This window comes from Nothoprocta perdicaria, unplaced genomic scaffold, assembly GCF_003342845.1.
Source record: "Nothoprocta perdicaria isolate Ctin4 unplaced genomic scaffold, notPer1 scaffold_16, whole genome shotgun sequence".
Lineage (NCBI taxonomy): Eukaryota > Metazoa > Chordata > Aves > Tinamiformes > Tinamidae > Nothoprocta > Nothoprocta perdicaria.
Window position 1 is genome coordinate 2150121 of NW_020454760.1, and position 24671 is coordinate 2174791.

Genomic DNA, 24671 nt, shown 5'->3' on the forward strand with positions numbered 1-24671 from the left:
TTATATATATAAATATATACAAAAGCACATTTAAAATGTCTAGGAACCAAAATTTAGGAACAGGTACCAGTAAGTATCAGAATAAAGTGGCTTTGTGTTCAGTAGGGCTAAGCAGGAGAAAATCAACACTACATTCTGTGGATTACTATCACTTAAAATGCTGAAAAAGTACCCTGACAATACACACGTATAAAAGGCAGGAAAGGACCCATCATTAAAGAAAACAATAACAAAAATTCTGAGAGCCAACCAGCAAACTGGAGCAACTGAGAGAAACCCCACGATGACGTAAATATTAATTAAAAAGCTAACAGTGCCCATTCTGAACAAAGTGCCTGTGAAGGAATAAAAATGCCTTTTAAGCAGAAAATTAGTGTGCCCATGGCAGGAGAACTTGGTATCCAGGTCCACTGGGGCCTAGGAACTGTTTCAGTTTTAGGAAAGGGCACAAAATCTTATTTTGCCCAGAATCCCTGCATGGCTGAAGTGACCTCTAGAGATCATCTGGTCCAAGCCTCTGTTCACCTTTGGGGGTTCTGATCATTAAAAAAGGTTTTCTCTGAAGTTCAACCACAATTGCTGCTGTTTCACTTGGTGCCTGTTGCCTCAGCTGCATCACTGAGAGGAGTTTGGCTCCATCGCACTTACGGTAATTCTACAGTTAAATAAGGACAATTACCAAAGATGGTTATAACACTGAAATATGTTACTCTAATTATTTGTTAAATGAAGCAAGGTCCTAGATGTACCGCTCCTCACAATATCCTTTTAATCGAATTTGAAGCTATATTCTGTGTAGGCTTAATTGAGCATTGAAATACTTAGCACCAAACACGGGGAAAACAACTTTCATCAACAGCAACTTTGAATTAAAAATGCATAACGCAGATCTTTGAAACATCAAGCGTTTGCTGTGTAGATACTAATCCATATTAAAGGAGCTCATTAAGAACATCAGTTTGATCTACTCGGTAACCTTTGCTAAGGCCATTTATGGAGCAGAGGCTTATTTTGCCACTTTATCACTGGCACTTTTGCATTGTGTGTTCAACGCGCGGTCACTTCTACATCAGAAGTTTTCAAAGGACACTTTACCTGCCAGGCACACCATGAGCGACTGCAGCACCAGCAGCTCCCATAGCACCCTCATCTTCAGCGCCCAGGTCAAGGCAAGCTCCAGTCTAGCAACTAGAGAGCAGAATAGGGCTCCTTCCAAATTTTTATACAATCTCTAATCTGTAAAAGACAAAAGAGAAATTACAGTTACACTTGGGTTTGCAACTTCTGTTTGCTGACAGTCTTTCTTTCCAGCACACTCGTATCTGAAGATGAACTAGAAGTTTTTGAAGCATTAAAATTAGAATCATTTGGAGAGGAATAAATAAAAAGATTGTTAGTAGAGATGTCAGGAAAGTTGCAGAGGCAGCCAACTTTGCAGAAGCAATGGCCTGAGAATTGCAAGCAGGAGAGGCTCCCCTGCAGCTGCATTTTCCACCAGGGTGTTTGGATATCTCGCAGTTCTCCCATCAGTAGGTTCAGATCTTGCAGTAACCCAGAGTACAACCAGATAACTCCACAAATAGCAGGTAAGAAGAAAGTTAGAGCAACAGTAAAGCTATGGGCCAAGTGAAGGCAGCAAGACATAAGGCTCTGCTTATCCCTGCACTATATCCTCCCAGCACATTGGAAAAGGAGAGAAAAGGTCCCACTTAGGAAACAGAGAAGGCATTTAAATATTAAAAAATAAATAAATCAAGTCAGACATACATTCTTATAATTTATTCATACCACTTAGGGCTGGAAGTTAAGGGGCTTTCATGCTTACAAGACAAACCGCATGACTAATAGCATGTGAAGGGGCAGCATCAGAGGTCTCTGCTTGCTTTTATGAATTAAAATTGGTAAGATCCTTCTAATAAAGTCAAGTCCAATACACTAGGAGGGCTAAAAATCTGTATCTTCTGATCTGAAGATGCAGTCTTGATGGGAGTAAAGATTAATTGAATACATTCATCCCCACTCACACACTGATGAGGCTAGCTAGGGATAAGCAGGAAGGGCTGATCAATGAAAACTAATAACATCTTATGTGAACGATTAGAATATTAATTATTAATTTTTGTAGAAAATGTCATCATAGATCTCTATATTGATCTACCAGGTTAAGCAACTACCATCTTACATGTTTGTAAGCACTTCCAATGGTAAGAAAGTTAAAAAGGCAGGAGTAGGGAAACCAGAATCTGCCTAAATCATGTGAAACACCTCCATTTCCTGCACAGGTTTAGAGCACCCAGCTGACACAAGGATGAGCAAGGATTCGTGAAGCGTCATGGAAATGGCAGGCCCATCTCCTGTTCAGCTTTCCCATTTCCCAGCAGCATTACTTATTTCACATCCGATCCTGAAAATGCTCCCTTGGAAATATAGCTAGCTGCTGCTCCAGCTGCTTGTTTGCAGGCGTGTACAGACTGTAGGAACATGCTGCCTTTTTACGGCAACAACTTCAGGAAAGGCAATGTTTGTGCTGGAGCAAAAGATACATAATTGAAAAGCTCCTGCCCATTTCTAAATGTTTCCTGACTATAAAATCCCAGGGGGGATTGTGCTGCTTCTGAAGGAGAGTATAAGATGCCTTAAAACTTGTAAAATGTATTATTTTATTTCCAGAAGGGCTTATCTATGTAGTTTCAGCACTATGTATTTTTTAAACATGAAAATGCGAGAGCAGTGCGTTAGACGGGAAGCGCATCCCATCGGGAAACCTGCCGGCACCGCGTGCGCAGGTCCGTTTAACTTCCCTTTCGGCAGCATGGCCACAGCAAACACACCTGAAAGGCACCTTTGTAACTGGATTTTGACAAAGAAACTTGACTCGAGGAGCTCTGACTATAATTGAGGGGAGGAGGAGAGAAAAAAAAAAAAAAAGGCATTGAAAAGCACTGTAGGAATATTTGCAGTGGGATTTTCTGAGCTAGCAGGCATGGCATTTTGTCAGTAATTCCATTTGATTTTTAAAGCTAAGCAATTCTGGAAAAAACAAACACCACAGAAATAAAAGACGTAGCTGAGGCTATATGGATGCCCTCAAAATACAGACACAACCGCCATAGAAGAAATTCTTCTTTTCTCCTCCCCCTGCCACAGTCGCTGTTTCCACTATCTGAGCTCTCCCCATTCTGTGCGTATTCCTTGGGAAAACTCGCAGGGATGTCCAAGCAGCCTATGTGCCATGGGAGCAGGGAGGCAGGTGCCTTCGCAGCCATCCCACATCCCCCTCATGCCCACCAGTGCGCTGCACGGTGCCAGGCCTGCCACGCTCCCAAATAAATCACCGCTAATGAAGCATGCTGCACACACCGACTGCAACAGGCATCTTCTAACAGCCCAAACATAGGAAGAGCTAGAGATGAAAAGAGCTAATAGTGAAATCCTTCTGGTTTCTGATCTCTGCAGTCCACATGCAAAAGAAATGCGGATACCAATGCTGGGAGAGCATCACTTGGGTACCACAAGCAGGAGATTCGAGGGCCTGGCAGCTTCAGCTCCAGCGGGTCGCATTCTGCAAAACATCCATTTTCTAGTCCTCAGACATGTCCTCCATAGAAGCCCTTTTGCACAATGAAGAAGAGGGAACTGAAGGATGATGGCAAGGGGGGTGAAGGGTGCCAGGGGCTCCCTCCCTGAGCTCTCCTCGCTCCCAGCATGTCCTTCAGATCCTGACACAGACTACGCTTCTTTGTTGAAATGAGGCACTCTCGAGTTGCATTTATATAACGCATAACTCGTATTATGAAATATGGATGGGCATATTGTGCCCTATGAAACAATTGACACAGACACAACATTTCTGAGATGGGCTTGTAATAACGGGAATGGAACACGTCAAAGAGTGAATCATCTAAAAATAAGACTGAAAAGGTAATGTCAGCTTTTACATTTTGCTTCCTCTTCCGGACATTTGTTCATGCTCACTGTTTAGAGATTTGATCACACTTTATCCATGGAATTTTAACACCTTGCTGAGTGCAGGTGCCTGACCCACTCCAATCAGTTTTGTTCTTGATATATCTATATTCTATCTTTATATGTAATAGCTTAAATTAGAAGTTCTGACTTATGCCAGGTTACTCAGATAACTGTCACACGCCCTTGTACCATATCACTCTATTGCAGTAATTCCCTGGGAACCCCCATCATTAAGAAAAACAACTTTATGGGAACAGCAACCCATCTCTGCACTGCTATTCCCCTTGCAGAGCCGTATGCCACCAGGGAAGCCTAGATTAAGGCTTCTGGTGTTAACTAAGGGACAGGCTTTGTCCCCTAGTTTTACCTTTGCCATGACCAGGGATATATTGAAAAAACTTACCAAAGTGACACCTATTCTATATCATTCAGCCTTTCTTAATGTGGAGGAAAAGCAACTTTCCTGTTAGGAGGACCAAACACCTGGGAAGGGCTTTGCTCCAACCAGAATTAACATGACAATAAAATCTGCAAGCAGTGAAGTTTCCCAGTGCAGCATCCCCTATAAATTAGTACCTCCTCTCTTTGGAAAATGCACTTTTCTTACTAGAAGCTGCCTAGAATAATTACCTTAAAAACAATATTTTAAAAACAATTCCTAAATTCATGCACAGTAAGACTTGCAATCTAACTCTTTGCAGGTTTGAAATAAATGACCATCACACACATTTCAGGAAAAGGGAATAATCTCCAGCACAGAGGGAGCAGACCTTGGGGTGCAGAGACAACTCGCTTTGGAGCCAGTGGGTCCCAGCTCTCCTGGCCATGCCAGGGATCTGCCATCGACGGTAGTGGCTCAAAAAGGCCTTTATTCCTAGGGGGGCTTTGCTGATAGCGAAGGAGCCCCCCAGGAACCCTGGGCAACCTGCTGCTCAGCTATCCCCATACAACGTGGGCAGCTCCAGCAGCAGGGCGAAAAATGCTGCTTGGAAAGAAAAACCACCCTGCGAGATGATTAGCAGGACACGGTGCTCGGAGACACCCCGCACATCCCCAGGTGCACCCGTTCAAAACAACAGCTCCCAGGCCACCCATTACTGCACAACACTTCAAACCTGGATAATTGGGGTGCTTGGGCAGAGAAATAGCTGTGACTGCTTCACAAAACTCCAGAATCTGCTAGGGAAGGAGGAAAAACACATTTTGATAGCCCTGTTATTTTATTATTTACTATTTTGTTTTCCCAAAATTTACTTTAAAAGATTGCCCTGAGTTTGACTGTTTTAAGAAAACACTGCTGCTTTCACCCAATGGCTTTTTCAGATGTAAGGTTAGGTGCCTAGCACTTTATTTCCACTGTGATGCTATTAAAGTTCTACCCTTTTGGACTAAAATACATCCTCTCTTATTTTTCAAACTAATGGCATCCAGAGAGCTGTAGATATTTTCTCTTACTGGTAAAAATAGGCTTCCTAGAGCAACTGGGAGCAAAAGCATAGCGGGTAGGTTTGTTTCTCAGCATTTGCTGGCATATTGAGACCTGAACTGTAGCTCTAGTGCAACCTTCCAAAAAAATTAACGTGATTCAAATTTAGGGCTGAATAAATAGTGACAACAAGATTAACATTCTTTGTAGGTTTGTGATTTCTGCAGTTCTGTACTGCAGGTGCACAGCATTGCCTCCATCCCCAAGACTGCAGCAATCTGGTCGCGAGCACAGTGGGACTCGGCTCTCACAGGAGGGCACCCGCTGGCCTCTGTTTTTTCTACCTTATTCAATATTATGGCACTTTGTATCCTTCTGGCAATATTTACAACATAACTCATCTAAACGGTACAGAGCAAATCAGTACAATAGGTTTTTCATACCATGAAATGATTTTGCTGACCTTAGATTATAACTATTTGTGCCTCAATTTTTGCAGTGTTCAACACACTCGGGAGAATCCCTGTTTCCATTTGGAGGCAGCAGTTTCGTTTCAGGTTACACATGGTTAGCAGCCAAAATTGCAGCCAGCTGAATTCTTTTCCCTGTCCCCCCACAGCTCATCTAAAGATGCTGAACTCCAAAACCCTCTCAATTCCTATACTACGAGAAACTAATCTGCAGAAAATATTTCTCATGGATTTTAGTAACTAATATTGTTTTTTATTAAATATTAAAAAAACACGTTAGCCCCAGGCTGAGAAAACTCTAATAAAGTTCTGTAAACAACCACCAGCCTTATTTTAAGTGAACCTCATTTTTCACAACATTTTTTTTCATTCTACCACAGAAGCTCTGTCTATTTTTAAAACGCCTGTTTAGCAAATCACTAGTGTTTAGCATCATCTTCATACTTCTATTCATGCTGTAATAGGATACAAATCAAGAATGCACAAAATCTACTTTTTGGTAACTAATGGCAAAAGCCAGAATTGAGTAACTAAAACCTCTGCACGGAGTCTTAGAGGATGACACGAACAGGAAACGGGTGGTTATTTTTGAACTCAGAGGTGCTCTTTTGTGCCCCTTAAAAGCTTTCAGTATTTTCTGCTACTGGATTATAAGACAAAAAAAGACTAGGGTCATGTATAGAATAATTACGTCCATATAATAAATATATTCCAGAGTTACGTCGAGTCCAGTCTCCACTGCCCGGGGACCCTGCACCCCAATGGCGAGGCCACGGCCACCACAAACATTAATGCAACCTGGCAATTTTAAGCTGTGCTTTCCCGTTAAAGTCAAGGACCGTCGCGGATCCTGTTCTCCTGCAAGCATGTAACGATGGCATCTTTTAGGTGCTCCGTTTCTCACCATTGGTTACATAATGAGCCCAAGGTGGCAAAGTTTATGGTGGGAAGCTGCGTGTTCAGCTGTTTGCAGGAAATTAAGAACCCCCATCACGAGGCAATTCAGCAAATTATTGGGATGTGCAGAACTACAACCCGCTGCGGCTCCCCAGACCGCTGGGTTTGCCATTGCTTTCCCAGAAACCTAAACTAAACACACAATTGAGTTAAAAAATAATAATAAAAAAAATCCCTTATTTCTTATTTTTTGGGAGGATGCTGCGGCGTCCTGTCCCCGCTGCATGCCCAGGCACAGCAAGCTTCTCTGCATCGTAACACCAGCCCTCTCCTCTGACTTAATCATGACACATAAAAGGAAAAAAGCTCCCGAATGCAAACGAGAGATCGGGCTGCACCTGATTTACAGGGGCCATCCCTCTGGCAAGCACCATAAAGCCTGCGTGTTCATGGGCTGAGAACAGGCTCATACTCGCCTACGTCAACTACCCAGATTATGGAACATCACCGCTTTTTTCCACCTCTGTCATTTTTCATAGAGGAAACGTATTTGTTTAAAACCATCCTGGTACTAAAGCACTAGCTGCTGCTCGGAGCAGAAATAAGGAGGGCTCTGCACTTGGCCCAGCCGGGGCTGGCATCGCCGCCGGCTGAGCACCGAGCACCGCTCCGCTTTCCCTGTCGGAATATCAGCCACTGCGGGAAGCAGCAGCCCCTCGGCCAGATGAAACCCGCGGCCTCTCTGCGGTTGATAACTGTGTCAAATGATCTGAGCCGCACGGCGTTTCAGGGAGGGCTGCACGGCAGCACGAGGATTTATTGAGATATCACACTAATCCCTGGTTTTCTTGTCATATGAAATAGATGAAAGGAAATAAGGTTTGCTAACTTGACTGCGGCATTGATTTATGTATAGCAGCTTCAAAATGCATGAACGAAAATATGTGTTCCTGTTATCCCTAGCTTAGGGCTCCATGTACCTTCCGCTCCTGCAAGAGGCAGATGCCTGCGTTATCCTGACAGTGATACAACTCACTCCTGTTTTCCTTGGGATCTGCCTCCCTCCCCAAGGTCCTAAAGGTTGATCCTGCTCTGTCCAGAGCATCAGCAGGGAGATGTCCGAGGCATCCCAGAGCTGCAAATCCTCCCATCTCACACTGACTCCACATGAAGAAACATGTGGATAAGCACAGTTTTGCTCCTCAAGTCAGGCTATTCCTACAGAGCCAGTAAACATTCCTCCTTTCTTGCCTTATTGAAGGTAGGCTCATCTCTCTAGTGAATAAACAAACCTAAGCCAAGTGTCCCAGCACTGCTGTCAAAATATCTCTTTTACTGCCTATTAAAATCCATTTTAATATCTTCTAGTGTGTTAATTGTCAACATTTCAACCTTCATCCCAGCCTTCTTTGCCCACTCATTTCCAGTCTCAGTCAATACTTTCTATTTCCCATCTTACATAGATGCATTTTTCAGCCCAAATTTAATATGTTCAATATCTGACAAATCATCTTAGCAATATCTGGGAGACAATTTCTTCAGACACCTTCTTTCAAAGGTTTTAACACATCTTGAACTTAAAAAAAATAAAAAGAAATATTACCTCTTAGGAGGCCTAGGGGCAGGAAACACCAAGTATGGAGTTAGGAAACTGAGAAAAGGACAGAAAACATATCTGAGCAAAAATGTCATCTACCTGGTAGCTTTGAGGTCAGGAATCTGGTTATTTTGAAGTTGCCCCTTTAATCATTTCTCTAAATCAGTGCAGAAGTGGGGATGGGGGCTCAGGCTCCTGTCTAGGGCTCTTCTATATCTCTTTTTCTAAAATATTATCATGAAAGCAGGATTATTTTACAACTGGTGGGTGTTTTTGGGGGTCTTAATGCATGGCTTCAGTTGTGTCATTGAAGGCATGGAATGAGACTTCTGACATGGTTTTGCATCTCCTTGCAAAGTCCCAGGGAGGTGGGTTCCTTCACTGCCAGAGGGAAAGCAGTGCCCACACGGTCTGGGTTTCCGACGAGGATGCTGGAAGGAATCATCCCATGGAGAATGCAGTTGCAAAACCAGGAAAGGGCCACGCTTACACACAGGAGGACTTGAAAATTTCCCTGCAGAATGCAAATACGACATAGTGACTGCTCCGGAGTAATTAAAGGGGTCTTCTGAAAAGCTAGGTAAGAATTTATAGGCACCTAATAAAATCTACACTCTACGATTTAAGTTACAACACTAGTATGTTATTTTATCTCCTGTTAAGGCAGTTAAGAAAACCACAAGTACCTGTAACCAGTGAGCAGAAACAGCCCATTTGATGGCCTGACTTCAGAGATCACTGATGCTAATAGAAGTCTATTAGCACCAATGGGCTTTGGATGGGACCACAGTGGAAATAATACTAAGACAGATATTTGATGGCAGAAATACTGCAGTGTGATAAATACTTGCATCACAGAATTTGTCAGTTAAATCCCCTTGCGTCAGCAGGGAGGAAGGAGCTCAGGGAAGGTGGCTACCCAGAAAATACGTGACAGGAGACAAAGCAGCTGAACTGATGCTTGTAAACACAGCAGGAAAAATCACATTTCTTCATTCTTGCCATCACGGCGCATGAGAAAGGAAAGCCACAGGAAGGCACAGCAGGCATCGCTGCTGAGTACTAATCACGGGACTCGACTGCGTCAAGTCTGCATACGTACAAACACTCATTTTCCTCTACAAAGGCATTAGTTTATCTTAGTTTTCTGTGTCTCCCTGCTCAATTTTGCAGCATTCCTCAAGCTGTCTCAGACTTTCAGGTTTGTAAAAATACTGAGCTCTATGCAAAGATAAATTAACCCTGCTGAGCTGTGCCTGCTTTTCACATGTGAAACCACTGCTTTTGATAACGAAGGACACAATCATTAGCTGCTCCCATCTTTCATTTGGAGAAATGTTTGTTCAGCTAACTAGAAAGTTCAGAAAGCAAACAAACAAAAAGTCACACAGAGGATAATTTAAACGCCTTTAAAAATTCAGGTACCTTCCACAAAACCTGACCTAGTTTTTAGATTTATTACACTAATTAGCGGCAGGAAACTTCCTTTCGCCTGGAACCCGTCCTGCAGCTGCTCCACAGTCACTGCTTCATGCACATGGGCTTGTAAGCACATCCTGCTCCTAAGTGCCAACCTGCTGTACTGGTATTTTCAATGCCATAAAGACAGAGCGGCTGCAAGAGGATGGGGATGCACATGGTGGACAAGCAGGAGACGTATCCCAGGCCGCCTTCTGGCCCATGTGCCAACGCAAGGAAAGTAGGTACAATAAACAAATGGAATTTCACCCTTGGCTGGGAATTAAAATTATCATATTGATTATCTTTGCCACAAAGCAGGAAATGTTAACAAAATAGGCTTTCAACAATAACACTTGTCCCTTTGCAGGTGCAGAGCGTCACCACGGGGGACAGCTAATCGGCTGCACCAAGCTGGCGTCTCAACAAAAGCCAAGCGCAAAGGAAAGCACGTCCTCCAAGTATTCTGCTATAGTAATTTGAGTGATATTGACCCACTTCATCTTCCACAGCTCACTTAAGAAATGTGCCCTCAAACCTCACATCCAGAAAGTCAATCCTGCCAATTCCCTCTCCAGGGAGCCAGGAGTTGGTGTTGGTGACTGCACACACCAACACACAAAAGGAAGGGGTGATCCAAAATGTCTCAAAGTTTTGTTGGCTTTTATTATTATTATTGTTTTTAAACAAAACTGCCTGGATCAGCCCATGCAGAGAGAAGTTTTATACAACTCCCTCCTAAGCACAACCCAAGGATGAACAAAGTAAACCTAAATGGAAATCTATTGGTTACCTCTCTTAACACCCAGCTCTGTTTTAGGTGTGATGCTAAACCCTGCACAACTTTGGAGAGAGGAAATAACACACACACACACACACACACACACACAGAAACACACACTATTTCCATGATGCTGGAGGCTGTACTGGATACAAACCCACCCCATGTTTCATTAAAAGTTCTGGGAAATTGCAAGCCTCAAGTTAGGTTTGCCTAGCTCAAGTTGGTGAAACACCTTAATGCACAAAATTTACATCTTCAGCTGTGATGGGATGTGAGAAATTACACTTCCCAAACCTGACATTATTTTAAGGCTGAGTATCTATTCTGTGTTCTCAGCTGAGACAGTTTTTGTCTATTTGTTTTTTCATTCTGTTGATTCATTTCTAAGAAATAGGTATATTTGGGGGGTAAAAAAAGGATTCTTTCTCCCCTAGTATATTAAAAATCTGAAGTTTCAGGCCATTTACAGGTTTGGACATGGGAAGCAGCAGAAGTGATGGATTAGTGAGCAGAGTGCAGGGGAAGTGGACAAAATTAGGTGGTAAAGACATTCTTATCAGAGGACTTGAGCAGTTTCCTGACACGTCTTTCATGCAGCTTTCACATCTGTTTGCCATTTGCAGGATTGGCTTTTCCGATACTTTTCATTACAGCCCATCTTCTGTTTTAAAAACAAGCTGCTGTAGAAAGTGCTTCCCTCGGTTCTTGCTCTTCCAAATCTTCCCTTTCTGGAATACTTGCAAGCCCCCAAGAGGTAAAATTCAGTCTGGTGCTTCACCCATCCCAAGGCAGGATCAAGTCCTCCTGCATCCCCAGCAGTTCACAAAACTTAACGGTGTTGTAGGCGACCAGAGCCAAACTGAATCCAGAGAGATTTGAAGAATTTTTCATTTTTCAAGAGCTCAGCTTTCACAGGGAGGATGCACAGCAACCCATTTACAGAATATTTTGATTCCTGGACGTAACCAAGAACCTCGATCCTGGGGCAGCACCGTGGTAGTTCAGAAAGCTTGGGTGTCTGAACTCCGCCTCCAGTGCTGCAGGCAAAGCTAACACAGTAGCTTTCTGAAGTCCTAGCTGCTCTGATAGCAACATTACATACATAGTTTTGTGATTAAGAAGATGTAATTATGCTTACGCATAACCTAACAGGTGTAATTCCTAGTCAATATCTGAAGAGAGACAGCACTTAAGGGAATAACAGGTGGTACGTTTGCTGTATTTTAATACAAAGCACAAAGATGACCAGATCACTCCACAGGTATCTTGTGGGAGAGTTAGACTAAGCCCTAATATTGACGTAAAGTTAAGAGATATTCTAAATCAATTGTTTTTTAAGACTGCACCATTTGTTAGCGTCTCTGGAAAATGCAACAACCTTGTTAACACTCATGTATGGATGTTTAGCTTTAAGATACTACATCAATTTGATAGTAGGGAAAAGATATTTAGCATAACCAAAAGTTTTTAAGCTACTAAGATACAAATAGTCTAATTTCTTTTTAAGTAATACAGGCTAGATGCCCAACTTGTATAAACAAACCTACTTCTGTTAATGCCAACGGAATATGTCGACACCAGCAGAGACTGCAACTCTGTTGGGAGAGAAGCCGTTTGGGAAGCGGAGCAGCAGTTTCCCTATTTGATTCTGTTTCGTCTTGCTTGTTTGTTTGGATCATGAGCACTCATCCTCACCTGGAAACGTCCTCCCAACGGGCTGCGATGCCAGGAGGGAAATCACTGCAGTTTATGGCAAAACAACATGAAGGAGGAGGGAGGTCAGCACAGTCAGCGCAGAAGGTCATTTCCCCAGCCCGAATGTTTTGCACTGTCCTCTCCCTTGGACTGCCTCTGGTGAGATCTAGAGAAGGGAGGATGTTCGTAGCCCAGCCCTCCGTCTCCTTCATCCATTGCTGCCCCGACCCAGTTGAGCTAGGGTGTTAGGGTGACAGAGCAGTGGAACAGGCTGCCCAGGGAGGTTGTGGAGTCTCCTTCTCTGGAGGTCTTCAAAACCCGCCTGGATGCCACCCTGTGCCACATGCTCTAGGTGTGCCTGCTTGAGCAGGAAGGTTGGACTAGATGATCTGTAGAGGTCCCTTCCAACCTGAAATATTCTGAAATGTTAGGGAGCTCACCCTTGCTCAGCCTCTTCCATACATTTGGGCACCACCTTTCCTATAGGCCTTTTGGAGGCATTTTCTCTTCCTCTGTCCCATCACATCATCTCCCCTCACCACCATAATGCACTGCATATTTCCTCCCCTCCCTCAAAATTTGCTTCTTGCTCATCCAGAGAAGTCCCAAGGACCTGAAGCACCTACCACATCCCCTAAGCTTTCTGCATCTCCAAGGGCCACTATACATTTTCTCTGCCCATCTTGGCTGTTATTGAAACTGGGGTTTGTTTACACTTTCCAGGCTATCAAGAATGCTAAAAAGAGGAGGTCATTTCCTATTTCTTCTCTCCAGGCTGTGGTCACCCAGCCATCCAAGATGTTTCCAATCCAGTGGATACCATTATGGTTTAATGACCCTCCATCATCCCTCCCCTGGGAGCAGGTGGAGAAGACATGCACATGGAGGCAGCTGAAGATATCTAACGTCATCAAATCTGTGCAGATTCATAACTTATACCCTGGGAAATTCACCAAACATCTAAACTGATTAAGCTTCTCCTGCCCCACTTGCAAAATATACATAGACATTACCAGAATAATTCATAGAATCAGTGAGACAGAAGCCACACAAGCAAGCTCTTCCAGACCTGCATCTGAAATTAACACCCATTAAGTGAACCTGCAGGTGCCCCAAACCTTTAGAGCTGTACCTCAATCTCCTTCAACAGAAGGACCAAAGCTCTGGAACATTTTCCTCATTAACATGTTAAACCTTCAGGTTTCACAGATTACTTTTATTAAATATTCTCCAAATTCATTCTCAAAAAAAACACTATCATTCTAGAAACCAATTCTAGAACCATTCTAGAAACCAAACCAAGGTGTATTTTGTGCCATGTTCCCTCTAAACAAAAGCTCTGCACAAACGGGCAAGCGCTAGTGCAAGGGCCGAGCAACACTGCTGGCTTTGTGCAGCTCAGCAGTCACATCCCCAGGGCCATCTCCGTTCCTGCACAGTTGTGGGATGAAGTTATCCAGCTCTTCATTAACTGCAGGGGCAGCTGCTGGTTTTTGCTTTAACAAAAAATTCGGGGAAACATCCTAGTCTTCAGGTTTTCAAGCAGGACATCAAGATTTGATGCAACTGTCTCAAATAAAGTCTAAGTTGGTGCATTTCATTGGGTTGTGGAGCTGCTCTGGTACCTTGCAAACCGCAAACCCCTGAAGAAGGTTAATGGCCACAACAGAGAGGCTCTACCCAGAGGGCTCCAGCCTCTCTAAGCATCACATCTTCCCTTTGCAATAACTAGAGCAGGAGCTCAGACAAACAACTAAAGGCTTCAACACACCAGGTTTGCTTTTGGAGCATCTGCCAAAAAATCCACATTGCAGAAACTGTCTTCAAACAGCCTTACTCTGCTCTCAGACCAGTCCCAAAAAGCTAATTTTAAGAGAACTGGTCTTAGGTACTTTGCCTATATAATTTCTTGTTACAATCATCTATCTAGCAAATGCCTCCACACAAAGAGAAAAGAGATGGTACTTCAAAAGCCAAATCTTAGCATGCTGCTGCCGCTTAATAGGAAATAGTGCCTTTTTTTTTTTTTTTAAGCTTACACAGAAATTTTATCAACATGTTTAGGCATCAAAAAGGAGCAAAAGGCAATTAAAAGGAGCAAAAGGCAATTACCTTCCAAGCATCTCTGCACACCATAAGCTATTCCCATTTCATCATCATTTGTACAGCTACTTACCAGCACATGTAACAGCTGCTGCTGAATCTCTCCCCGTGGTCTTACCCTTGATATTCTTCCACACATGACACATCTTCCCTCCTCAGCTTGAAACTGTTTCCTCGCGTTTCATTTGACCACAGTTCTCGACGGCTTCTGTTGCCTTATTTACATTTGCTTCGCAGGGCACTTGAATTTCTCTCCCCTGATATAGGGTTTCCTTCTGGTGAGCCTTAAATCTGCCTCCTTTAGTCCGCTTGCCAACTGCCTGGGATAGTCAGCATCTCTAAATCCTGCCATCTCCTTTAAAATCTACAACACTGCAGTTTATACCTTGCCATAAGATTTTCTTTATTTCTTTGCTGTCCTTCTGATGCTTTCCTCTTAATATTAAATCAGTGGTTTTCCCTGCTGAAAACCTGGTTGATTTCAGCACAGCCCTTTGCTTTATGAGCAAAACTAGTCTATAGGTTCCTTGAGAATATGTACCTTTTAATTGTAGTGAAACAGCAGCCTACCAAAGGCTTTCTGGGCAATAAATACCAGCAGGTCTTACCTATGATTTATAGCATGCCTCCCACTGCACAATAAAACTGTCTGGTGCTCCATTGGAACTATTAACTAAGCAGTATTGAGCCGAGCATTCAAAACCTTCTGATTCATTGGTTCAAACCCAAATGCATGAGGCTGCTGAAGTCAATGCAGCAGAGGAAACAGCAGCTTAAAGAAAGCAAAAATCCTTGTCATTTCTATAGTCTGCACAACACAGACTCGAGAGCCTTGCTTTAACACAGAAACACACTGCAGAGCAAGAACAGAGTGGAAAGAAGGGTAGATCTTGCATCAGTGCTTTCTCTTAATTAGGTCTGCTCTGTTAGTATAGTGATACTTGTGAAATCCAAAAGCAAGAGGATTTTCATTGTGCTCATAAAAAATTTAACTATTTCTTAGCTCAATATGTTATTCCATATAACTTTAATCAGAAGTGACATTAACAGAAATAAAGAGAAAATATGACGTGATAGCTATCACTCTCAGCAGTAAAGGGATTTAAATCACGCGCAAGAAAGTATTTCATACACACAGAAAATATGTTCCTTTTAAGATGCATGTATTGCTCCTCAGCAGCTTAAGAAAATTTGCTTGTGCTCCTTGCACAGGACAGAGAGCATTTACCAGTATTTCAAGTTGTGCTTTCAATAAAGCCAGACTGCTTTGTGGGGGCACGGGAATGAGACTGAATACTACTACAGCTGCATACTGCATAAACAAATATGTAAGTCCGCTAATATTCAATGTTTTTGTAATAAACCATTACTAGTAATGGAGGCAACCAGCCATAGCTCATTCCACCATCCATTAACTTGGATTCTCTATTTAAATACAGCTAAATAACAGATATAAAAATATTTAGAGAATTTATGCTGTTAAATAGTGGGAAAATAATACACATTTTGCTTAATTGCCCAAGGTAAGGCTGGCAATAGGATCAAGTTTCAGCAAGAAGATAAAAAAACTCTCCATGCAAAAGCCTGACAAGATTTAGACCTGAGCAAGGGGTTATTTATCTATGCTTTTAAAGCAAAATGTATATATTTGCAAAAGCCTGGCAGATTACTAAGTATACTGCTTTCTGCTAATGTGATGTATGCTCAAGCAGTATCACATTCTTTGCTGCATCTGCTTATAATCATTACAGAAATGCTGAAATTACAACATTCCTAAGAAAATAAATTATCATCATAATATTCACATCAGCCCTTTTACAACCGGTGCTCATTGGGGATGCCTTTTATTCTGAAATGAGGGCAAGTTCTCCTTTCAATTAGTAAAAAGTGCTGAAAACAACAAACCTGAAATATATGCATCCTGCACGCTCTACTCAGACTCACTGTTTTCCTTGGAAGCGGAGCACTCCAAAACAAAACCCCAGCACATCAGTGGAAGGCAGGATTCTTAGCAGCGCAGAGATCTACCTAGTACTGCATCTCTGCTCGCTAAATGTTATATTTGCCTTCGTCTGTCCCCATGGGCTCCTGGTGCCTAGGAATATCTGCACTATATAGGTAATATAGGTAACCAGTTATCGCTGCCTTTTTCTTCCTGTGCTATTTGCCTCAACCAAATCTAACGAGAACACAGTCAGCCCTTACTAGCCAGGCACTTTCATACTTCACAGTCTGTGGTTTTCTCTGCTTTGAGACTTACTACGTTTTCAAGAAAAACGTATCTGCTGTCCTGCATGCAGCTCCTGTGCAGCAGGACTTCACTGCATCTGTGCAACTGCTCTGGTCCTCCAACCACAAACCCGGACCACCAAGCAGCCCCGGGGTTTGAGGCAGGAGAAGCAGTCCTGAGACAGGGCTCTATAAATGCACGCAGGCAGAAAACAACATTTCTACTAATGTCACGCAGTACCCAAGAACCACGTACCCGGATGGATCCTGTTATCAGTCTGAAGAGCTGCTGTCACCAGTTGCACGGAGTTTGCAATGATGGGGCTGTCTGTGCACCTAGAAGGATTTCTAGGAATAACAGCAAACACCCAGCACACATTCCAGCCACTTCACATCCAGCTCCAGCTTTCGCGATGTTCCCAGTAACAACGCTCCTCTTACCTCACACTCCAGTCTTTTAGGTGACACAAATTGATGCTGCTGCTTGAAAAAGCAAAGCTGTTCCAGAGCTAAGGCGATAAACTGCCACCACAGGCTCCATGTCCAGGCAGAAAACAGGCAGGAATTATAGGAACCGCACTGAAATGGCACCAGGCACCCACGGGAACTATGGTAACTGTGCTTATGTACTCGTGAGTGCACAGAAACTCCCTGGAATGGGAGAAATGTTACAAAAAGAAGCAGCGAGAGCAAACCTGGGGGTATGGATCCCTCCGGAGCAGGATGTGAAACACGGGCCTTGGAGGGAGCCTACGAGTACCTAATGCTGAGCTCCCGCACGCGGTGGGGCCGGAGCCGCCTCCTCGCGACGCTCACAAGCGCCCTTGCCAGCACAGGCCTCAGGCCCAGCCCAGCTCCCTTGCTACATCGTTCTGCACTGGCTTACTAGAAAGCAGAATTATATTATTCCATTAAAGCGTAATATTTAGAAACCAAATATAAAGTTATGTGAATTGGCATAGATCCAACAAATTAACTGTATTTCCACTTACACAAAGGTCTGGTCCAATAATTCAAAAGCTGCATTTCTTGAACTTTTTTTATTTGACCAGTGCTTACAAATTTATTTTTACTACTGCTACATAAGTTTCAGTACTCGTATTCCCTAGATGCTTTGAGGTGCACATAAAAACAGGTTAATTAAGGAGTTCTTGTATATCCCAGCTATATTCATAAGCACAGCCCGTAAGCAAATAAAAAGTGACACAAATGAAAATATTCGTAAGCAGTTATTCCATAATAAAATGGAAATAAAGAGTTTAATTGGTTTTAAGTTTAGTTTAGTCTCTGTTTGCTTAGCAATTATTTAGTTCATTTTTTAATTATTCTTTGGGTTGGAGTCACCATGGTGCTTTGACTTGCAGGTGTTTCTAAGCACGGGTGAGAAGTGGTGAGCACAACTCCACTGGGGTACATTCCCCTGGGATAAACAGAGAGAGTCTCAAAAAATAAGAAATACTTTTAAGTCCTGAAGTTCTATGATATCACATTGATTCATTTAAACTAGAGCATATATATCTATATCAATAGAGCAATAAATTAACCAACAAATGACTCAAAAGATGTGTTATTAAATTATTCTGTACTCATGGAAACACCAAAGAAATTGGAGCAGATAGCTCCTGTGTGCTAGGACAGTACTGGAGGAAAAAAAGAGAAAAAAACAAGTGCAAGTGTTTAAGTTTGATAAATCAAACACAGTGACCTCACCTGCAGATGCTCTAAATCCCCTGCTTTGTCAGGCTGCCCAACCTGGTGACCGTTTCTTCTCCTGCGGCACCATGGCTGCACTCGGGATGCTCCAAGGAAAGCAAGCAGCAGGTGACGCTTCCGTGAGCTCGGCAGGGTGGGGAGGACCCTCCCAGGATCACGGCGCACTCATCCGCACGCTCATCCGCCCGCCCCGGCTGTGCTCCCGAGTGCTCTGCTCGCGCAGCACCCGCTCCCCAAGGGGGACTGGGCTCCTGCTTGCGGGTGGAGCCTTCCCCTGCACCAAACTTTGCATGCAGGAAACCTGGGCCTGTTCAAAACCCTTCCCTGCTGTCACTGCAAGGCGCAATTAGTTTTCCAACAAACACAAAAAGTTTTGGGACTCCAACGAAGCCACTAGCTGAGCACTGGCTTGTGTGAGAAAATACAGCGCTCTGCTGAAACCTTGCAAAAGTTTTAAAACAAAAATACTTAAAACTCATTCTAATGGTTTCTTTCTCATGTGGCCCATGTCAGGGAATTGCTTTTGTCTCCTACAGAGGATGACTCGCTGCATCCTGCCTCATCCCGTAGAACGCGATGAGAAGGTGAAGCTGTCGAGTATGCAGCAAAGATGATGAGACACAGAAGAAAAATGGAAGTATGCCATCTTTCTATGGCAAAATCAGATGTAAAGTAAGATTTTAAAAGCAAAGAGAAGCTTTGGGAAATATTATTATAAACCAGCAGTTGCTGGTGTGTGTGTGTGTGTATATATATATATGTATATATACACACACACACACATACATATGCATATGTATTCTCCAAAGGAAGGATCTATAACATACTCTTCTAGCTCGGGAAATCCAAGGATATTAAAAAGGAAATAGTTAAATCAATGCAAATGTCAGATTCCTTTCTAGAACTCTTTTTGTTTTATATGCCATTAAGCAATTATTTGTTAGGAGCTGCGTGTATAGAAAAACATCCTGAAGTCCAATGCTTACTGCTTTTATGATTCAGCTAAAATCCTCCACAGCCAAAATGAAAAGTCATAAATAACATTACTGAAAATTCAGCAAACTCTCCTGTAGAAGAGTTACCATATCAACTAAAAAGATTTACAAGTTGAAAAAAAAAAAAAAGAAAAAAAAAGGAAAAAAAAATCCTTGACAAATCACAAAAATAACAGAAGTTCAGAATGAGGAGAATTACCCTATGTATTATCCCAGGCTGTATGAAAAAGGTGCTCATGAAAAGGTAGGATTATTTGCTCACATCTTTGATAACTTACTCTGTGGATCCAAATCACCATGGTGTCTTGAGGCAAAAGTTCATTCTTTTAACACTATTCATTTTTCTTCCATTAAGACATGAACAAACATCTCTCAGAGTATCAGTCAACTACGAACTGTTAAGATAACTGTTTCATCACCCCAGGAAGCTTGTGTGCTTTTTTAATATACAAATGTTTCACAGCATAATGCAAAAATAATCTCTAACATAAAGCAAGGCTGCATGCCAAAGAAAAGCTGATGCAAGTCAGCAAGCCTCAACGCAGCGACGCCACGATGAATGCTTTGCCTCTTTTGTATTATTTATTGTACCTTTTTGTCTACGAACTCCAAACTGTCTGTTACTAGAAATGGTGCCTACACTAAATTTAAATAATATTGTGACAGTCAGATGCTTCCATCATTCCTAAAAGCCACTTCAGCTGAAGTTAATGCTAATGCATTAATACCCAGACATCCTGTAACAGTGCAGGAAAGGAAATCAGGAAGGTACAGAACCTCTTTTCTCTTTCTCAAGCAAAATAGTAGCTTTTTTCTTTTTCTCAAGCAAAATAGTACCTGGAATTGCTAAGCAGCAGGATTCTGCCTTTTGGATCACTGTGGACTGCTGCATTTCAAGTGTAAGTGATTGTAAAATGTGCTGGTTGGCCAATACCCACAAAACCAATGTGGTACCACAGGTGATTACAGTCTACTTAACTGCTTTTGGTCCTTTAATTGGCAAAGCATATGATGATTAGAGAGACGATGAAACTGAAAGGGTCTGCTAAGCCACACTGGCCGCCAGGACTGCAGAACTGACCCTCTGCATTTTGGGTTTGTTCTTCGGGGACCAGAGGAGGACCAAAATTATTAGAGAAAGGTAATGCTCAGTAAATGTGTTAGATTAGCTTGTGTGAAAATGTGAGTCCTCCTTTATATCCAAAACGGGCATGTGCAGAACTGCTTAGTGCTTATCTGTCTCATGTCTGTCTCACTAGGTTCCTTCCCCTCTAGTGGCTAAACAGTGGCACTTTGTGATGCCTCCTGCTAATAAAATATCTTCTGGAGTCAGGTAGAGCGGAAATTTGACACTGAAGGGAGTGAAAGGGCATCTCCCTCCAAAGCCAAGAATCTGATGGACGCCTTCCCACTGCACTGCTGAGTAATGGACTATTAAAAAAATTAATTCAACTTGTTGCTAGGATGCAACTCTGAGGCTACCTTTGGAGCATGCTTCCTTAGACACGTTTTCTGCTACAATTTTGGCCACACACATGCTGGCATGCATCAGAAATGTCTATTTGCTCATAACTTCCAAGGGGATATCTCTATTTAACCAATAAATGGTCGAATCACATTGACCATTGCATGAATCACATCATCCCTGACAGCACTTAAAAAGATGCTTGCTTTGTTCAAAATGAGCCAGTTTGATAAGTTTTGTATTTTCTACCGACATTTCTATACTGTGCTTCTAACACAGCATCACTGTAACCATGTCCAGAGCTCCAGCATTCCAAGAGCTTTTCTCCAGGAAGACCTAAGGGATGTTGCAGTTTGGGGTCCTAAGGCAATGAAAATAATGTTTTTAACAACTTGGGCCTCTATAACTTTTTCTCCTTCTACAAAATTGTTTCATCTACCAGATTGCAGCAACATTTAATTCTAGCACCCGTACATTTAAAAAGCTTGAAGTATCTGGAGCACTCTTGGACAATTATAACTTTGCAAGTCCCGAGTTAGACAAAACATCTACCAAAAAGAAAAAAAAAATCCCAATATTAGAGCAATTGCTGTAGAACAGAGTTAAACCTCAGCAAAATGTAACTCTCTTGTAATTCTCTAAATGCTACCAATTTTAAAATGCTGCAAGAGCTGCCCATATAGAAGAAAAGCCAAAGTGGAGAGGCCACAAGGCTCCAGACTACAGCTCCAGCAGGTCCCCGCTCATGCGGATGGATCTTCTTCATCCCTTACTTGCCTGGTGGTTTAATGCCACCCTTAAGAATTATTTCCTCATGTGAGGAAGGGGCAGAACAACAAGTGTCAGCTGCTGCAACAGCTGCCTCCAATTGCAGAACCAGATATTAAGAGAAGACCCACAAGATACATTAATACTGAAGGCCTGGGATGGGAAAGCTTGAAATTCTAATAGTCATCGCTCTGCACTTCCGATGAGTCAAAGGAATTTTGAAATATTCCAGGAAGAAAAACATCAAAGAAAGTGGAACAAAGCAGAGTTGTCCTACTTTAAAAAAATCCTAAGAGACAAGCAAAATCTATCATATTTTTCAAATCACTGCTCCTCAAATGCCTGAATTATCTCCAGCTATGATGAATTATATCTTCTTTCCACCCTTTCATGGGAAATATTCAAGCAAAGGACCTGTCACTACCTCCCCCGGGAGCGCATCCTGCAGTTCTGTAAATCTCATTCTCAGGAAATATTCTCCTTTGTGATGTTTTCTTAATTACGTTTCACCTTTCACTCCATGAAGCGCCACTCTGTACAAGTCTAAACGGACGCTTTTATTTCCAGCTTTTCTCCTGAAATGCTCAGCCGACTCTTATCCTTTTGATTTTTGGAGGCTGCTGTTGCCTCCTCGGCTTGGCCAGTAAAGCCTGGGAGATCACGGGGTTGTGCAGGTGTAACGAAGCAGAATTTGTTCTGCAGCCTCTTTATTACCAATGGAAATGTGCAAGTCGGAAAGATCACAGCTTGTGCCTCTGAACTCATGTAGCGCTGGCAAAGCTGGCAGCCAGGAGGATGAAAAATGCCTCTTTCCCTGTAAGCTGAACATACCGAGGCACAATAAAGCATGAAACCACACACTGCCCCTTTTGTAGACTGTTCTCAGAAGCACTTTGATACAAAATGTCGCTATTTGCCTATTGTCCTAGCTGGGATGCTCTGTTTACAGGTAATGGTACAGCAAAGATGTTTCATCCTTGCTCATCTTGCCTACTAAAATCTGTGACAAACTGAAAGCATCTTCTTCATTTCAGAGCAAAGGTGTTCCCCCCCCCCCCCCCCTCAGAAAAAACAACGCTTTAAGCCTGATGACAAGATCAGACTACGTGCAGGCCTCATGAGAAACAGGATTTGGAGATGCCAAGAAGGGAGTTCAAGGGGGAGACTCGAGGTCACCTGTGACCTACCTGCATTTCAGCTGCTCAGTTCTCAAACCCAGAGCCTGAACCTCTGGGCTTTGGATTTCACCCTTTGCCACTGTGGGGCCAGCAACTTGCCCACACAAGCAGAAAGTTTAGGCTAAATGCAGCATAGCTCAGGTACCTACCAGCTGTTTTTGCTGTGAATTTTCACACCTTCCTTTCAAATACACTCACCCCAGACACCACCTACTTCCCAGCCCCACCAGAGCTCATCTTCCTCCTCACACGCTGTCAAACAACTGAGAAGACCTGGTCTCTGCAAGCTTTAACACGAACCTCAGTGGCAGCCAGGAACCAGCCAAGGCCCATGGTTATTGAGAGGACAATGAGAATTAACCCCCTGCTGCATGCCAAGAAAAGCTGCCTCCAACGCTGCCCCTCCATTGCTGGGAGCCCGAGCCCCAGCTCCGCAATCGCTTCAGTACCGAGGCCGCCGTTCAAACATCAATTAGCTGCAGAGGAGAGCAGAGCTGACACCACATTAACCACATTTACCCCATGCTGGCAGCACAGCGCAGCCCATTTAGAGTAGTTTTACTACATGGCTGATTTCTTCTGTTGGAATCCAGAGGACTCCGAAATGACATATTAGTGACCGGGGCATTTCCTACTGCAGCACAGCCACGTGGCTGCACAGCCCTGGGGACCCACAGCCCTGGTCCCCTCGCAGCAGGAATCACCGTCCATCTCCCCACTTCGAGGTGCACAGATCCTGCGGCTCAGCTGACAGCATTTAGAGTTTCAGCAAAGATGCAAGCAAAGCTAATGAAGCCTTTTCAGGCAGCGGATTTAGCAAGCACAACACTAAGACAATCCTGAGAGAGTGATTCCAACTCTGCCATTAACTACTAGTTTATATAAATGGTAAAATATAAAAGAATAACCAAGTTAGGGCACTGAATAGATTACAGTATATAAATAGATTATGTCCAATTTCCTGTCTATGATCTATTACAGCATAAAGGAAATATGGCTGTTAATTTACCAAAGTTATGTCCTGTCTATAGTGGATAAAATTTGCAATAATTCACTATACCATGTTTGAACCGATGGCAGCAACAGGATAGAAAATGTGGTACCAACTGCATATGGAAATTAAAAACACTCTGTAATATATAAACTGCAGTTTGAGGTGAGAGATCACCTCTGTAGACACTGGCTATCAGATGAAAGAGCAGTTATCTCAAAGGCAAGACGCAGGGTTGACGCCCAGCGGAGAGACCCGAGCAGCAAAGGGCTCCATGGGCAGCAGTGCCCCAGGCTTCGCAGCAGGCGAATCATCTCCTCTGGATGCTGAAGGGAAAGTACAAAGCTCTTCTGCTTACAAAGTAATTCCCTTCAAGTGAAACATTTTACATCTCAATAGTGTGTTTTTTTTTCCTTCCTCCCTCCATATCTGCAAGTCCTATAGCAGGTGAAATAGTGGAGCAGGACTAGGAAAGAAGGAAAGGAGACTTTTGCATCATGTAAGAGGAGGATAGAAATGGTAAAAACACAACCTTAATTATTCTCTTATCATCCCCCATAAAATCCCTCACTGCAGAAGCACCAAAACCCATGGTCCTAGGTATGTACGTACAGCTTAGCACACCAAATGCTCTCAGAAAATTACATGGGCGAGACCAAGCAACTAGAGTGGGTGGGAATGAATGTGCATGGAGCTGATGAAGGATGGACACCTGCTTAACAGCGGGAGAGTATTTTTTGCAAAACAGCTCTTCAACCTTTTTCTAACCTTTCAGTCTTGATCCTTATAGGAGGACTGAAAATACCTTCTGAAAGACTCTGCTGTAAGCTATAATTCACAAGTTTTAGGGACTCAAACTGCTTTATGGAATTTGTGCCTTCCCGTGCAGCTCTCATGCTGCTCTGCCAAAGGCTGTGGTTTCTTCTCTCTTAC

General features: G+C 43.0%; 1 protein-coding gene across 1 annotated transcript in view; it reads right to left on the reverse strand.

Moving 5' to 3' along the window:
- CNTN4 (contactin 4) overlaps window positions 1–24671 on the reverse strand; it is a 215954-nt gene that overhangs the window by 114013 nt on the left and 77270 nt on the right. The window contains exon 3 of the mRNA XM_026035394.1: window positions 1096–1236. Coding sequence (XP_025891179.1) covers window positions 1096–1150 — 55 coding nt within the window. The 5' untranslated portion in view covers window positions 1151–1236. The remainder of the gene's footprint in view (window positions 1–1095; window positions 1237–24671) is intronic.